We start from the raw sequence: 18563 nt of genomic DNA, 5'->3' as shown, positions 1-18563 counted from the left end.
ACCAAGACGTCAAGTTCATCTCATCTTCAAGCTTTTCTAGGGAAGGGTCTGCCTCCAAACTCCCCTGTGTTGCTGGCAGAATTAGTTCCCTTGAGGATGTAGAATTCATGGCAGCTTGCTTCATAAAGCTGGCAAAAGAGAGAGTTTATTACTTTGATTGCTAGCACTTGGAACCTCTTTTAAAGGGCCCACTTGATTAGTATTACCAAGTCCAAGCTCATACTACTTGCAATATGTCAGGTCAATAAATTGAGAGAAGAGTTATTGGGACATGAACTAGCAACTTTATTCAGAAAGGTCGTGGTGGAGAGTTCTGACAAAATGTGGTCCACTTTAGAAAGGAATGGCAAACCATTTCGTATTATTGCCTTGAGAACCCCATGAACAGTATGAAAGGCAAAAAGATATGACACTGAAAGATGAACTCTCCAGGTCGGTAGGTGCCCAGTATGCTACTGGAGGAGAGGGGAGAAACAACTCCAGCAAGAATGAAGAGACGGAGCCAAAGTGAAAATAACGCCCAGTTGTGGATATGACTGGTGATAGAAGTGAAGTCTGATGCTGTAAAGAGCAATATTGCATAAGAACCAGAAATGTTAGGTCCATGAATCAAGGTAAATTGGAAGGGGTCAAACAGGAGATGGCAAGAGTGAATATCAACATTTTAGGTATCAGTGAACTAAAATGGATTGGGATGGATGAATTTAATTCAGATGACCATTATATCTACTACTGCAGGCAAGAATCCCTTAGAAGAAATGGACTAGCTCTCATAGTCAACAAAAGAGCCTGAAATGCAGTACTTGGGTGCAGTCTCAAAAACAGCAGAATGATCTGTGTTCATTTCCAAGGCAAACCATTCAATATCACAGTAATCCAAGTCTATGCCCTGACCAGTAATGCTGAAGAAGCTGAAGTTGAACAGTTCTATGAAGACCTACATGACCTTCTAGAACTAACATCAAAAAAACAAACAAAAAAAAGATGTCCTTTTCATCATAGGGAACTGGAATACAAAAGTAGGAAGTCAAGAGATACCCGGTGTAACAGGCAAGTTTGGCCTTGGAGTACAAAAATGAAGCAGGGCAAAGGCTAACAGAGTTTTGCCAGGAGAATGTACTGCTCATACAAATGCAGAGGTCATAGCAAACACCTCTTCCAACAACACAAGATATGACTCTGCACATGGACAGCACCAGACAGTCAACACCAAAATCAGATTGATTATGTTCTTTGCAGCCAAAGATGGAAAAGCTCTATACAGTCAGCAAAAACAAGACTGGGAGCTGACTGTGGCTCAGATAATGAACTCTTTATTGCCAAATCCAGACTTAAATTGAAGAAAGTTCAGGTATGACCTAAATCAAACCCCCTACAATTATACAGTGGAAGGGACAAATAGATTCAAGGGATTAGATATGATAGAGTGCCTGAAGAGCGATGAATGGAGGTTCATAACACTGTGAATGAAACCATCCCCAAGAGGAAGAAATGCAAAAAAGGCAAAATGGCTGTCTGAGGAAGCCTTACAAATAGCTGAGAAAACAAGAGAAATGAAAAGCAAAGGAGAAAAAGAAAGGTATATCCATCTGAGTGAAGAGTTCCAAAAATAGCAAGGAGAGATAAGAAAGCCCTCCTCAGTGACTGATGCAAAGAAAGAGAGGAAAACAGTAGAATAGGAGAGACTAGAGATCTCTTCAAGAAAATTAGAGATAACAAGGGGACATTTCAGGCAAAGATGGGCACAATAAAGGACAGAAATGGTATGGGCTGAACAGAAGCAGAAGATATTAAGAAGAGGTGGTAAGAATACACAGAAGAACTATACCAAAAATATCTTCACGACCCAGATAATCACAATGGTCTGATCAGTCACCTAGAGCCAGACATCCTGGAATGTGAAGTCAAGCGGGTCTTAGGAACATCACTACAAATAAATCTAGTGGAGGTGATGGCATTCCAGTTGAGCTGTTTCAAATCCCAAAAGATGATGCTGTGAAAGTGCTGCACTCAATACACAAACAAATTTGAAAAACTCGGTAGTGGCCACAGGTCTGGAAAAGGTCAGTTTTTATTCCAATCTCAAAGAAAGGCAATGCTAAAGAATGCTCAAACTACCTCACAGTTGCACTCGTGACACACGCTAGTGAAGGAATGCTCAAAATTCTCCAAGCCAGGCTTCAACAGTACTGAGTTTAACTGAGAATTTCCAGATGTTCAAGCTGGATTTAGAAAAGACAGAGGAACCAGAGATCAAATTGTCAACATCCATTGGATCATCGAAAAAGCAAGAGAGTTCCAGAAAAACATCTACTTCTGCTTTATTGACTATGCCAAAGCCTTTGACTGTGTGGATCACAACAAACTGGAAAATTCTTCAAGAGATGGGAATACCAGACCACCTTTCCTGCCTGAGAAACCTATGTGCAGGTCAGGAAGCAACAGTTAGCACCAGACATGAAACAATGGAATGGTTCCAAATCGGGAAGAGTACATCAAGGCTATAAATTGTCACCCTGCTTATTTAACTTATATGCAGAGTACATCATGTGAATTGCCAGAGTGGATGAAGGCACAAGCTGGACTCAAAATTGCCAGGAGAAATACCAATAACCTCAGATATGCAAATGACACCACCCTTATGGAAGAAAGTGAAGAGGAACTAAAGAGCCTCTTGATGAAAGTGAAAGAGCAGAGTGGAAAAGCTGGCTTAAAACTCAACATTCAAAAAGCTAAGATCATGGCATCCGGTCCCATCACTTCATGGCAAATAGATGGGGAAACAATGGGCACTGTGACAGACAATTTTCTTGGGCTCCAAAATCACTGCAGGTTGTGACTGCAGCCATGAAATTAAAAGACATTTGCTTCTTGGAAGAAAAGCTAAGACCAAGCTAGACAGCATGTTACAAAGCAGAGACATTACTTTGCCAACAAATGTCCATCTAGTCAAAGTTATAGTTTTTGCAGTAGTCATGTATGGATGTGAGAGTTGGGCCATAAAGAAAGCTGAGTGCTGAAGAGTTGATGCTTTTGAACTGTGGTGTTGGAGAAGACTCTTGAGAGTCCCTTGGACTGCAAGGAGATCCAACCAGTCCATCCTAAGTGAAATAATTCCTGAATATTCTTTGGAAGGAGCAGAAGCTCCAACACTTCGACCACCTGATGCTAAAGAACTGCCTCATTGGTAAAGACTCTGATGCTGAGAAATATTGAAGGCAGGCAGAGAAGGGGACTACAGAGGATGAGATGGTTTTTGATGGCATCACTGACTTGGTGGATGTGCGTTTGAGCAAGCTGCAGGAGTTGGTGATGGACAGAGAATCCTGGCATGCTGTAGTCCATGGGGTTGCAAAGAGTGAGAGACGACTGAGCAACTAAACTGAACTGAACTGAGCTGACCAAAAAGATGGCAAGCCACTGTTCCAAGGAACTGTCTTCCCCAAGTTAGTATTCAGTTTTTTTTTAATCGATACTAAAAAGGAAGGAAATGTGGTTAGTTGTTGCAAACTTCTTGGTGTTGGAATCCTTTGTTCTTGCAGCTGTCCATATAGGTCAGGTCATGATGTTCCTATAAACTGCCAACAAGATAGATGTTATTCTCTGTTCCGCCCCTTTTTGTCTCTATAAGAATGGGAAAGTGTTATGCCTTTAAAGTTAAGAGCCTTGAGAATGGGCTCTCCTGTATATTTCCGGCTATTGGCAATATATTGTAGCATAAGCAATAGAATCCAAAGGGTAAAGTTAAAGAAACAGATTGCCCTATTGCATTAGGTGATGCCTACTCAGGAGTATCTCCTGTTTGATTAAGTTAAAGTCACCTGACTAGGAACTTTAAATGCATCTGTAAAATCCTTTGCCAGGTTCGATTAGCTAGAAGCAAGTCAGTTTCCATCTATAATTAAGAGGGGATTATGAAGGCAGTGGATGAGGGCTTCTGTGGGAAGTTACTTTAGGATTTGTTGGCCACAAGAAATAAGGAAATCAACACAAAGATATAGATTCAGATGTGGCTCAGAATACAGCTCTGTGGACCTGTGAATAGGGTGTTTATGGATGCCACGGGACTTGGTCCTTGTATGTGCACATGCTTTTATGTTAGCTTTTGCTGCTTGATGAACTGTGCCAAAATTGTGTTTTCAAACAGCAACCATTTATTTAGCTAAAAAAATGTATCGACCAACAGTTTGTGTTTAGCTGGGTGGTTCTACAGATCTGGGTCAGATTCAGGTGATCTTTCCTGTGGTTCTTGATGTGCCTGCAGTTGGCTTCTGGGTCAGCTGCTGGCTGGTTAACTAAGATGTGGTCTTGTAGTTCTTGCTGTGAGGAATTGGGCTCATTTACATCAAGGTGGTGCTGTCCACTCAGCAAGCACCAATCCACAAGTGCTTTTCAATTCAATATGTCTTATATTACATTTGCTAATGACCCACTGGTCAAAACAAGTCATATGGCCAGTTGAGTTAAACGGTGAGTGAAGAAAAAGACTTTGCCTTTCTTATAAAAAGAGTAGAAAAATGTGGGTATTTTTACAGTCCACTACATGATAGTCATTACTTTTTAAAGACTGTAAGTATTCTGCTTTTAGGATGAGTGAATCAGTAAAAAAAAAAAAAAAAAAACAAGATGGATATGTAGCTTATGGAGGGCAGGGGACTGATGAAATGGTATCCCTGAGAAAACAAAAGCTGCTGGAATGCAGAGCACAGTGGAGAATTTGCATTTTGAAAAGGGAAAGTCCATTATGTTTCCATAGAATGAATGAAAGGGGTGAAAGAAAGTTCTAGAAAAATTTAATTTTCCTGGTAATCTCAATTTTCCTTAGATAAAAATAACCTAGGTCATCTATTGAATACAGTGAGGGTGGTGTTGGGAAAAGGGTTTGTGGAGAGTGTTAACTTTGTTGAAGGCTGTTGTTTAGAACAGGAGAGGAAGCTGAGGTCAAAATATAAGAGAAGGAAAAAAATCCCAAACAGTCCACACCAAAGGTGCGTGGCACACAGCCCTGCTGAGATTTAAAGAGCTTACGTTTATGTTGGTGCCCATCCACCAGGGCATGGGTGAACTAGAGACAGGGACCCCCTCTGCCTCATTCAGGAAAGGTCTTTCTCATTCTCAGTTGATACCCTCATGCAGGACAAACTCATAAATAAGTGCAGTGGCCCTGCCAATTGACAGGATTATGTTAGGTTTTTAAAAATAGTAGCTTTAGGTAAACTAGATCAAGGAGCGTAAGGACAGTTGGTGGAACTGATTTCAGAATAACAGCTTGCCAAGTGGATCTACAAAAGAACAAGACAGAATGTTGACAGTGCTTGCAAAAGGTTGAGATTGAAAAAGTAATTTTAAAACCTAAAATGCAAACTAGCAGGGGTTGAGGGAGATGAGACTGGGTCATAAGAGAAGGGCTGTGTTGTGAAGGAGCAATCGGTTCATGGTAGATATGGGGACATGTTGATGACACTATGAATGTTTGTCCCTGAGAAGAGGACAGGGTAGTAGGTATGTTGGGAGACCTAGCTGTTATAATCTAATTACTGCATCTGAGAACACGGGAGAATCAGAAGTTTCTGCCTTGCATGACTGTATCGATTGAGGGGAAAGAGTACTGTTAGGTAAAAGACGACCAGGACACCAAAAGAGGTCTAACAGGCTTTAATGGGAAAGCACTCCCGGGCGGGGTTCCTGCACCCAAACGAGGCAGGTCGAGGAAGTCCGTGCCGGGGACTGTGTTGGGGTGGTTTTTATAGGTTTGTTGCCAGGGATGGTCAGGCTAGATGGACGGGGGTTTGGATAGGTCGCCAGGCCGAGGCATCGCAGGCTGACAGGTCCTTCGAAGGGGCTGGGGTAGGGTGGCTGTAGCTGGCGAAGTGTGCTGTCATTGGTCCTCGGGATCTGGGAGTCTTCTTCAGTTAGGGACTTCTCCCGCCGGCCTGTGGGAGGGAGAGAAGGGGCGGCCCATCATGGCCCCCAGGGTCCGGCCTTACAAGTACAACTATATGTATGGACCAACCTGGTTCAAATCTTCGTAGCTATTCAGAACATCAGGCAGCAGATCAGACACTCTGGCTTTGAGTCTGATGTTTCAGAATCCATGGACACACTGGGGAAAAACTGAATATACACAGAAGCAGTTAATTTTATTTGTTAATTTTTATTGAAGTATTGTTTATTTACAATGATGTATTAATTTCTACAGTACAACCAAATGATTCAATTATACACACACACACACATATGTATATATATACATTTTTTCAAATTCTTTTCCTTTATGGTTTATCATAGGATACTGAATATAGTTCTCTGTGCTATAGAGTTGGATCCTGTTTATCCATCCTACCTGTAATAGTTTGTATCTGCTAAGCCCAGTCTCCCACTCGTCTCTCCCCCAAACCTTTCTCCTCTGGCATCCGCAAGTCTGTTTTCTATGTCTGGAGTCTGGTTCTGTTTTGAAGTTAGGTTCACGTGCGTCGTATTTTAGATTCCACATGTAAGTGATACCAGATGGTATTATCTTTCTTTTTCTGACTCTCCTTGCTTAGTATGATAATCTCTAGTTGCATCCATGCTGCTGCAGATGGTGTTATTTCTCATTCTTTTTTATGGTTGAGCAGTATTCCATTTTATATATGTATCATTTATCCATTCATCTGTTGAAGGACATTTAGGTTGTTTCCATATGTTGGTTATTGTGAATAGTGCTGAGAAACAGTTAATTTTAGACTTACTAAAATGACAAAGGCAGCTCTATTACAGAGATTGGTTGTTCAAATAACTGATGATTTCTATTATGCAGGACCCAAGGGTGGATTTAGGATTAACATCATCCCCCTGATGAGAGCAGAACATTGCAAGCATCCTCTGTTATGCAGATTATTGTGAATGTATTCAGAGCTCAGGATAGCTTTTCTAGGAGAAAGCTTTGAAAATGATTTTGAAGGAAGTGTATGGTGAGGGGGTCTCAAGGAATCAGAAGAGAGCTGGGGATGAGAGAACGTGGTCAGCGGTGTTTTTAGAGAAGTTTTACCCCAGGGATGGGGGAGCCTGGTGGGCTGCCGTCTATGGGGTCGCACAGTCGGACACAGCTAAAGCGACTTAGCAGCAGCAGCAGCAGCAACAAAGGTCAGGTTAGAAAATAAATGGAGGAGAAGACAGAGAACAGGCTTGAGAGAGAAGGAATTAGCCATCAGTAACAGACCTAGAGAACAGAACAGAGGGTATTAATGGGGGAGGATGAAGGGGTTGAAATAATTTGCAGGCATCTTCAGTTCAGTTCAGTTCAGTTCACTCGCTCAGTCGTGTCCGACTCTTTGCGACCCCATGAATCGCAGCACGCCAGGACTCCCTGTCCATCACCAGCTCCTGGAGTTCACTCAGACTCGTCCATCGAGTCAGTGATGCCATCCAGCCATCTCATCCTCCATCGTCCCCTTCTCCTCCTGCCCCCAATCCCTCCCAGCATCAGAGTCTTTTCCAATGAGTCAACTCTTCGCATAAGGTGGCCAAAGTACTGGAGTTTCAGCTTCAGCATCATTCCCTCCCAAGAAATCCCAGGATTGATCTTCTGTATTATCCCCTGTAAGGGGTTTACAGGTGAGAGGCAAAATAAGAGGCCTATTCTGAGTAAGCTGACTAAATTTTGACAGGTATCCATCCTTTCTTTCTGCATAAAATTATTCCTGTCTTTACACCCCCCCCTTTTTTTTTTAAACTGATTAGTAAGAGGAACTCAAGAAATGAATCTTTTTCGTTACAAAAGGCCTTCTCCTGGGAATTTTATAAGAATATGGTACCACATTTTTATTTTAGTATAAATTAGGATAATATAAAATTAGAAAAATATATTGCAAATGCTTATTAATACATTGATTAGAAAAATATAATAAAAACATACTTAGACTCTTCAGAATCTTTCTCTTTGAACTTTTCTTAGTTCTTTAGTTTTAGAATTACTTATATTAGGTAAGACAGGACTTCATGAAATAGAATGTTTGGTAATTAGAAGCTATGGTCTTGAGGAAGTTGGAGAGAAGAGTCTTTTCTTCTGAGGAGACCCTCAAAATCACAGTCCTGTGATTTTAACAGGATAATCAGGATGAATTAGTGAGTTTGTTATATAAAATGAATTTATTTGGAAGCGTGGCTGAAAAGGTAATGGGATTTTTGTGGCTGTGATTAATTAAAATTTTTTTTATACCAAAAGCTATGGCATAACATAAAAAGAGACTCTACACAGTCTTGAAATTTCTTCATTCCTTCTGTGAGAAGAGATCAATCATTGGAAACAGAGAACTTTCACTTACAGCTATCTTATGAGTTGGTTTTATAAACAATGGATAAGCAGAATTGTTTCTAAGTAGAACTTATGTGAGGAGGTTGTTAAACTTTCTATCTCAGTTTTATTGAATTCTGCTTGATTTTCAATTATTCCTGATTTTCAGATATTCTGGGTTACATGCCAAAATTACTCAAAAATTATTTATGTGGCAAGAATTCTGTGTTTCAAATTTACAAATGAATTTACATATGAAAAGAAAGGAATATTTTGGGTACATTAATTCAGAAACATATAAGTTTTGGATGAGTTGTTTGCATTTATCAGTTTTAAATATTTTTAGGACTCAAAGCTCTGATGTGAAAATCTTTGCATTCGGTCTGATGGGCACCTTTTTAACATGTTAAAAAGCAAAATCAAGAAGTATCTTTTACTGAGTTTATAAATGAAGCTCTTGCTAAGTTAACTATTATGGTTGTAAGCTTTTCTGATATATACTGCAATATATATAATATTATTACATATTATATCTACATATATAACTTAATAAATATTTATTAATATTTTTGATAACAGATATTTTCTAAATTCTTTGTTTGGTACAAATATTTTCCTTTCCCTTATGGACTGATAGAGTCCATTCAATAATTTTGAAAGGAAACTGCTCTTTAAAAGATTTGGCTTTAGAATCATTTATAATTTCAGTACTTGTCTTAAAATACTGGATAACTAAAAAAAATAGCACAAGAATACAGATCCCAGTTATTTTATGGGCTCTCCCTAACTACTTTTGGACATTATTTCTTTATTTTCATTTTATTTGATGTGGATTGGTGAATTGCATTGTTTCAGGCAAATTGCATTTGTAAAGTACTCTGCTTATCTATTCATTCCTTCCAGCATAACTCACATCATTTGTTAACTGTTCATTCTGACAAGTAATTAGGGAAAATATTTTTCATAAGCTAAAACTCCATCCCTATTTCACCCTTGGCTTTCATTCTCAATTTATCACTGTATGTCGATGTTGGGTGCTGTATCCTTTGAATTCTGGCCATTATTTTCAGGTTTACAATGTATAGGAAAAGTCTAAGTTTTTAGAATTTTAAACAAAATGTGTTAAACTTTTTGAAATATTGTAATCATTTTTATCATATTATGGTGTATAGTCTTACAATGGAAGAAAAGCTATTTCCTTTTCCAAAGTGCATTTTGAAATTTATATTAAGGATGATTTAAATCTTTTCAAATCACCCAATTCCAAAAGAAGATAACTCTTTTAGATTTTGTCAATGAATTACTTTCCAAAGGGAGACATGCAAATACCCTTTTATATCGATGTTTATTCCAGGGAATAAATGAGATCTAGTGTCTAAGAGTTCACCATTTATTTATATTTTATTTCAAATTCAAAGAAACGCCTCATTAGTAAAACTGAGTTTCTTCCATTTGGGGGGAGGTTTAAGGGCTTCCTTTTGTGTAAACGAATAGGGCTGTTTGCATAAACGCACGAGTGACAAGAAAGCCTTGACAGTTTCACAAATGATGTCCTATGACCCTGTCTATTTCTCTTTCCTCTAGTTAACTTCTCCCACTACCTCTGAGCAGCTTGCCTGTAAACCACCTGCTTTCTCCTTTGTTTCTCCAACTAATCAGAAAACACCACCTGCCCCAGGCGAGCTCGCCGGCGCCTCTGTCCTGGAGGAGTTCCACTCGAGGAGGCTGGATGCCCACGGGGCCCTGGTGGAAGAAACAACCACGTACTTTCAAACTTCCGCTCACTCTGCACCCTTTTTTGCACCGAAGGGCACGTCCTCGACGTCACAGGTCCCCCAACCCGCTCAGTTATCAGGTTCTCCTTCATCCAGTCCAAGCACAGCACAGCAAAACCTGGGGCAGACTTCTGAAGTCCTCAAGAAGACAGTCAACTCGAACGGCCTTAGTCCCAAAGAGAGTCCGAGAGCCTCTTCTTCACCAGCCTCCGGTGCTTCTCTGAAGCCGAGTGCAGCCTCCTACATCCCCGTCCGCATCGTCACGCACTCGCTCTCGCCGAGTCCCAGAGCTTTCCCCTCCCCTTTCCACGGCTCCTCTTCCACGGTCTGTAGCCAAGCGTCCTCCAGCGCGAGCCTCTCGAGGTCAGGGGTGAAACCCCCGGTGCCCTCCAGGCTTTCCGTCCTCACCGCCATCCTGAAGTCCAGCCCTTCTCACCAAAGGCCCCTCTCCCCGGCCTCCTGTCCCACCTTCTCTCTCAACTCCCTGGCTTCCTCCACGCTCACGCTTGATCAAAAAGTCAAACAAACCTCACCCACACCTAAGAAATCCCTCTCAAGTTGCTCCCTGCGATCAGGGTCTCCAGAACAAAGGGAAAACCCAGTTTCCGACCTCAGCCAGCCATCCTTCCCCTTTCCTTCTCCCGCCAAAGCTACACCCCCTCCCCAGGCATCGGCCCTTTCTACCCCCAAACAGGGCAGTAGCAGCTTCGCTTCTGTGATTGTAGAGAAAATGCCACCCCCAACTCTGAAGAGCAGCCCAGTGACTTCCCAGCTGCAAACCGGTACCTCCAGCTCTGTGGGTCTGCCTCCCGTCCCTCCAAGCTTTTCTCCCCTGTCTTCCAAAGGCAGACAGGATGCTGACCCCAGAAGCCCGGGAAAGCCCAGGGATATCTGCTCGCATGCTTATACATCACCTTCCTCCACATCGTCTTCTGTGTCTCCTCCCACTAACCCAAGGGCTAGGCTCTCCTCACCAGAGAGACGCTACCATCCGTCCCCAGCTCTTTCAAACCTGATAAACCGATCTAAGAGCGCGCAAGCACCAGTGTCTGGCCAAGGGCAGACTCTGTCTACTCCACCCCCAGCCCCTGTCTCCAGCTCCAGCTCTGCCTCTCTTCCCCATCTCGGGTCCTCTGCTCTCCCCCTGGCTAATCCTCCCACAAAAGCACACAGGCTCAGTCCCTCTGCCCTGCACCCAAATCTTACCCTGCCTTCAAGACTTGGAAAATCCGAAAGCTCTATATCTGACCACAGGTCATCTGTCTCAGCTCTGTCACCTCCCTTCTCTCTCACAAGAACCAAGGAGCTGAGTTCACCCTGTGCATTGCCCATGTCAGCAGGCCCTGAGAATAAGAAACCCAAGGTATTTCTTTTGCACGTTGCATGGTGCATGCTGCTTTTGAAAATAGAAGAATTTTTTTCCAGGGGAAAATCAATGATTATGATATTCATTCTGCTCCTACAAGGAGGTAGTGCAAGAGGATATAAGACTTGGTGTAGCTGAATGTGTGGATGAACTATAATCTGTTTAAAATTGTGCATGTTTCTGAAAACCTCTTTGATTTTGCAAATCCTCTTATGCTAACTTTTTATATCTATGGCCTTAAGGGCATTTTTTTCCCAGGCATAATGAGTTATGTTATTGATCCCAAAGATGGAATTTAGAGCAGTTAGATGAGATTTGTGAATATGATACATTTATGATTTATTTAATAACATGAACCGTATTATCCACCAAGATATCCTGAACTGATAGAATAGTAGATAGGATTAATGTAAAACAGAATTTTATATGTCAAGCCCCAAATGATTGCAAAGTCAATTTGAAAACTTTCTATTTCCTTTGCTGGCATTTATCTATTATTATTAATTTTTTCCCTTTCTACAATGTTGATTTCTTTATAGCTTTCCATAAACCTCAAGCTAAATCAATATGTATTTAGTTATATATTAATATATATGGGAAAATAGAATAGAAATTTCCTTTGTATGTGAAAATTACTTGCTTTATTCTAAACACTAAATACGTAATGATTATAAAATACAAAAAGAGTGGACAGGCTGGGTATAGGGAAATAGAATTAAGAGAGGAGAAATATTGACTTTTAAATGCTCCGATATAACCTGCTGAACAAGGATATGGATCAGCATCTGTTTTAATATGAGAAGGGAAACATTTGAAGGAGTTACCCACAGCATTCATGGTTCATTTGTCCTGGAAGAAGGCACCTCTGCTCTAGAATGGCACCTCTGGCAGCTTCCCAGCTGTTCCCATGTAACTTAGGATGTAGAGTTTGTCTGTGGTTAGATAGATAGCCTAGAATCCAGTCATTATTATACACATGAAATAAAATTGTGAAAGTGCCTGTATTTAGAAAGGGATTGGGGTTTTCAGTTCAGTACGTTGAAATGACACCATTAGAGGATCCAGGTGGATTCCATGGAGACTGTGTTCAATTCTATCACTGTCGGGGTGCTGAACTAATCATGGGACAGATGAAAGAGCCACGTGACCTTGTGTTAACAAGATCTTAACCTATTAAGGTTACAGTATGATTCACCTTAAAATGCGTGCATTAGACATCTACTGTATGCCCACCACTATACTAGCTTTTTAGAGGATGTGTGTTTTATTTTTAAGGAAGAGATAATCCTTTGCCTTAAAAAACAAATTTTATTTAGCAGAAAAGCATACATATATATGAGCTTCCCAGGTGGCGCTAGTGGTCAAGAACCCTCCTGCCAATGCAGGAAACAGATGTGGGTTATATCCCTGGGTCAGAAGACCCCTGGAGAAGGAAAGGACAACCCATTCCAGTATTCTTGCCTGGAGAATCCCATGGACAGAGGAGTCTGGTAGGGTACAGTCCGTAGGATCACAAAGGGTTGGGTACAACTGAAGCAACTTAGTACGCATGCACGCATACATATATATATATGATGTGGAGGAACTGTAGAGACTTAGTAAATTTACAGTAAACCTAGAAAACAAGGACAAGGCAATATTAACAGTATAATACAGATTAGGTATAAAAGTTCACTGAATTCAGAGAATATTATTATGGGATATGGTTAGTGAGGTACGTTATCATAAATGTTGGAAATGTTGGAACATTTATGTTCCAGTGTTTAGGATTTAGCTTAATGAAGAGGAAAACAGTTGGCATTTCAGAAATGTTAAACGACCTGACCAAATATACAGAAGATGGTCCCAGGTGAATGTATGTGGACACATAAGAATGCTGGTCTTATCATCAACTAGTGATAACAGCAATGATAATTACAGTAACAGAGATCAAATACTCTCTGTGAATCATGAACCATCATAGTAATTACACAAAACAGTTAAAATTTAATTAGAAGAGACTATGTCTGTTAATTGTGTTATGACCGTAAAAGATTGGTTGTATTATTTTCTCCATTCTCTGTGCTAAGAAACTGTTGTTCAATGAATAGCTTGCTCAGGTAATGTGTCTTATGCTGAGATGACATTTATATTAATTGAAGTCTACCGAATCTTGAAGCCATTTTTTTAAAACTGAGATTTACTGCAACAAAGCAATAACTCATATTCATTATAATTTTAGCCTGATTTATTAATTCTTAGGAAGGAGATCATCATGAGATGATGATTAGAATGATCAGTTGATATATTTGGATCATTTTAAAATGTGTTTTTCCAGATTATGAGGTCCTTCTATTTTAAAAAGCAAGTGGGATAGAAGAAATCTTTTACCCTAATTCTAAATTTGAAAAAGTGGTTTATTTGAAGTAAATGAGCTGATGGTTATTTTTTCAATACATATATGTTGTTATGGAATTCACTTGTGATGTATTAAAGAAAAACCTGGTGATTTAAACATTACCTTTTCCTAAGTTTATTGATAATTCTCTCTTAAACCACACTGCATTATACTTAAATTATTCTTTACCTTTGTGAAAAGTAGTTTTACTCCACTGGCTTCTTTAGAGAGTTTCTGTTTGTGGTTCACTCTGCAGAAGGCCATGGCACCCCACTCCAGTACTCTTGCCTGGAAAATCTCATGGACGGAGGAGCCTGGTAGGCTGCAGTCCATGGGGTCGCGAAGAGTCAGACATGACTGAGCAACTTGACTTTCACTTTTCACTTTCATGCACTGGAGAAGGAAATGGCAGCCCACTCCAGTGTTCTTGCCTGGAGAATCCCAGGGACGGGGTAGCCTCGTGGGCTTCCGTCTATGGGGTTGCACAGAGTTGGACATGACTGAAGCGACTTAGCAGCAGCAGCAGCTGCTTTGTTTATGTTTCGTCCTGTTTTTGAAGAGTTGAAAGAGGATGACCCTGAAGGGAGTTCTGATAAAATCTTTTTGTCCTAAAATCAAGTTTTTCAATGATCTTTTCCTCCACAGCTCACTTACTACTCCCAGTATTGAAGAATTCTTGGCATTTGCTTTATTTATTCCTGTTTAATTTCTTTATTTCCAAGTTCATATAATTCAAGCTTATAGAAATGCATGATAAAATTTGGTGAACTGTATTAAAATACGAAGAGTGGTTATAATTTATCCATTTTTATCTGTTTCTTTGAGAATAAAAATGTTTCATATAATGGATAAAATTTATAATAACTTCTGAAAAATTAGTTTCTCTTGAATAACACTCTCCTTTATCATATTTATTTCCTCCTTGGTTTTTTTTTTTTTTGCTATTAATTCTCTAGGTAAAAATCAGCCCGTGTGTGTGTGTGTGTGTGTGTGTGTGTGTATGAAAGAGAGTAAAGTGAAATTGCTCAGTCATGTCCGACTCTTTGCAACCCTATGGACTGTAGCCTACCATTCCCCTCCGTCCATGGGATTCTTCAGGCAAGAATACTGGAGTGGGTTGCCATGTCCTTCTCCAGGGGATCTTCCTGACCCAGGGACTGAACCTGGGTATCCCGCATTGCAGGCAGACTCTTTACCATCTGGGCCACCAGGGAATCCCTATATATATATATATATGTGTATATATACACACACACACATATATATATATACTTGAGTATAAAAAGTTCTTTAAAATGAACACTGATGGATACTGGAAGAGATAAAGCTTACCTCAATTCCCAGTTTATTTTGATATTTGACTAGCTTTGCTTAAATTGGTAAGATTATTTTATAGATTGACAGAAAATAGACAAAAGCTTCGGGATATCAAATAATTTCTGTGTTTTTATGGAGTTTCTTATCTGGCTCTTTCCACTGTGGTTCTAACTTGAGCACAGAACGCTCTTTGAAGTCAAAGAGTTTCAGATTTAGATCAGCTTCCCTCAGTGCCAGATCCCAAAAGGAGAGTGGTCCTATAATACAGAAGATGATCAAATTAAAACATCAGTGCTTGGAAGGTATTAGCTCCAAGCCTGGGCCCTATTCTCCTTTGATATGAAAATAAAATGGAACAGCTGGATAATGCTGAGCTAAATTCAGGGATAAGACGTGTTTGATATTTCTTTCTCATAGAGTCTGAAGGTTCTGAGTCTATATAATGTAATGGCTATATTTTAATTTCAGATATGGTTGAAAATATTACTTTACATTATAATCATGGCCCTAGACAGGATGTGTGTCTCCTTAAATGTTGCTCCCACGGCTCTTTGATCAACATGTGTATTGCTGGAGACCTTTCTTTTCGCCTTGAGAAAGCCTGAATATCAGAAAGCTAATCCACAGAGTTGTATTTGGGCTTCTAATATATTTGGCCTTCACTTGTAAAATAGTTTATATTTTTCTCCTAGTGGGTTATCATGGCATTCCACATGGAAATTTGGGATGGTCATTATATCAAAAGCTCATTCATTTTGCCCCTCACTGATGATGGTCTGTAGCTCTGTGAGGGTCCAGTGGTATGGCTGCCCTGGCCTGAATGCTATCTGGGCACATAGCTTATTTAGATAATCATTTGGGAGCTTTTTGATATTTCGTGAACTTTTATAGCTGATGTTTTATTTATAAACTCTTATTCCTTTGAGGCATCATGACATTTCCAAATATATCACACTGGAAACTTGGTGGTAAGCTTCTATGTGACTTTCTCCATTTCTGCTGATCCTCATGTAATCTGGGAAACAAACAGTATGAAATGTATCTCCATGAGGAAAAATGGTTAATCTGGGCTCAACACAAATCACTCTTTCCTGCAGTCAATATGTATTGAGTGCTTATTATGTATACCTTTCAAAGTTGTGAAGATGTTGAACCAACATTGCACAAAAAGTCTGCTGGAAGAACATTTACAATCTACGATGAGAGAGAAATGACCCTCCCTCCTCAATTAGTAAATTTTCTTGTCTATGAGAAGACCATAAATGGTATGGAGAAAAGTCTATCAGGGCAAGAGGTGGTGGTTTTCATAAATTTATATTGGGTGATGCAGATAGGTTTCTTTGCGAGGGCAACATCCGTGGAGGTGATGCTTCTTGAAAGAGTATAGTCAGGAAAAATTCCTAAGGCCGCAGACCACCGGGCCAGTACAAAGAACAGATAGGGAGCCGGTGTGGCGAAAGTAGAGTGAGTGGGGGAAGCTGAGGTTGTCAGAGGGAGATGCAACTGGGAGAGCTTGGTCCTGTGAAGACTTGTGAACCACTTCTAAGTCTTCAATGTATTTTATTTTATTTTAATTTATTTATTTTTACTGATGCATAGTTGATTTACAATATTGTGTTAGTTTCAGATGTACAGCAAAGTGATTCAGTGTGTGTGTGTATATATATATATATATATATACATATATATATATATATATATATATATATATGGTGTTTTCCAGATCCTCTTCCCTTATAAATTATCACAAAATATTTAGCACAGTTCAGTTCAGTTCTGTTCAGGCACACAGTCGTGTCCAACTCTTTGCGACCCCATGAACCACAGCACGCCAGGCCTCCCTGTCCATCACCAGCTCCCGGAGTCTACCCAAACTCATGTCCATAGAGTCATTGATGCCATCCAACCATCTCATCCTCTGTCGTCCCTTATCCTCCTGCTTTCAATCTTTCCCAGCATCAGGGTCTTTTCAAATGAGTCAGCTCTTCACATCAGGTGGCCAAAATATTGGAATTTCAGCTTCAACATCAGTCCTTCCAATGAACACCCAGGACTAATTTCCTTTAGGATGGACTGGTTGGATCTCCTTGCAATCCAAGGGACTCTTAAGAGTCTTCTCCAACAATACAGTTCAAAAGCATCGATTCTTTAGCACTCAGCTTTCTTCACAGTCCAACTCTCACCTCCATATATGACAACTGGAAAAACCATAGCCTTGACTAGACGGACCTTTGTCGACAAAGTAATATCTCTGCTTTTTAATGTGCTGTCTAGTTTGGTCATAACTTTCCTTCCAAGGAGTAAGCGTCTTTTAATTTCATGGCTGCAGTCACCATCTGCAGTGATTCTGGAGCTCAGAAAAAGTCAGCCACTCTTTCCACTGTTTCCCCATCTATTTGCCATAAAGTGATGGGACCGGATGCCATTGATTTCAGTTTTCTGAATGTTGAGCTTTAAGCCAACTTTTTCACTCTCCTCTTTCACTTTCATCAAGAGGCTTTTAGTTCCTCTTCACTTTCGGCTATAAGGGTGGTATCATCTGTGTATCTGAGGTTATTGATATTTCTCCCAGCAGTCTTCATTGCAGCTTGGGCTTCCTCCAACCCAGTGTTTCTCATGATGTACTCTGCATATACGGAGAAGGCAATGGCACCCCACTCCAGTACTCTTGCCTGGAAAATCCCATGGATGGAGGAGCCTGGTGGGCTGCAGTCCATGGGGTCGCTAAGAGTCGGACACGACTGAGCGACTTCACTTTCACTTTTCACTTTCACTCATTGGAGAAGGAAATGGCAACCGACTCCAGTGTTCTTACCTGGAGAATCCCAGGGATGGGGTCGCATAGAGTCAGACACGACTGAAGTGACTTAGCAGCAGTAGCAGCACTCTACATATAAGTTAAATAAGCAGGGTGACAATATACAGCCTTGTACTCTTTTTCCTATTTGGAACCAGGCTGTTGTTCCATGTCCAGTTCTAACTGTTGCTGCTTGACCTGGATATAGGTTTCTCAAGAGGCAGGTCAGGTGGTCTGGTATTCCCATCTCTTTCAGAATTTTCCACAGTTTATTGTGATCCACACAGTCAAAGGCTTTGGCATAGTCAATAAAGCAGAAATAGATGTTTTTCTGGAACTCTCTTGCTTTTTCGATGATCCAGCGGATGTTGGCAATCTGATCTCTGGTTCCTCGGCCTTTTCTAAAACCAGCTTGAACATCTGGAAGTTCACGGTTCACGTATTGCTGAAGCCTGGCTTGGAGAATTTTGAGCATTACTTTACTAGCATGTGAGATGAGTGCAATTGTGTGGTAGTTTGAGCATTCTTTGGCATTGCCTTTCTTTGGGATTGAAATGAAAACTGATCTTTTCCAGTCCTGTGGCCACTGCTGAGTTTTCCAAATTTGCTGGCATATTGAGTGCAGCACTTTAATAGCATCATCTTTCAGGATTTGA

General features: G+C 40.4%; 1 protein-coding gene across 50 annotated transcripts in view; it reads left to right on the top strand.

Moving 5' to 3' along the window:
• The window catches only part of MLIP (muscular LMNA interacting protein), a 297548-nt gene that overhangs the window by 155526 nt on the left and 123459 nt on the right, over window positions 1–18563 (top strand). For 30 of the 50 annotated variants that reach the window (XM_060403045.1, XM_060403066.1, XM_060403036.1 and 27 more), the window contains one exon: window positions 9860–11413. In XM_060403045.1, coding sequence (XP_060259028.1) covers window positions 9860–11413 — 1554 coding nt within the window. The remainder of the gene's footprint in view (window positions 1–9859; window positions 11414–18563) is intronic. The other 20 variants (XM_060403032.1, XM_060403073.1, XM_060403071.1 and 17 more) reach the window with 1 other exon arrangement.

The sequence above is a fragment of the Ovis aries genome, chromosome 20 (genome assembly GCF_016772045.2).
Source record: "Ovis aries strain OAR_USU_Benz2616 breed Rambouillet chromosome 20, ARS-UI_Ramb_v3.0, whole genome shotgun sequence".
Taxonomy (NCBI): Eukaryota; Metazoa; Chordata; class Mammalia; order Artiodactyla; family Bovidae; genus Ovis; species Ovis aries.
This window is presented reverse-complemented; position numbering and strand designations above follow the sequence as displayed.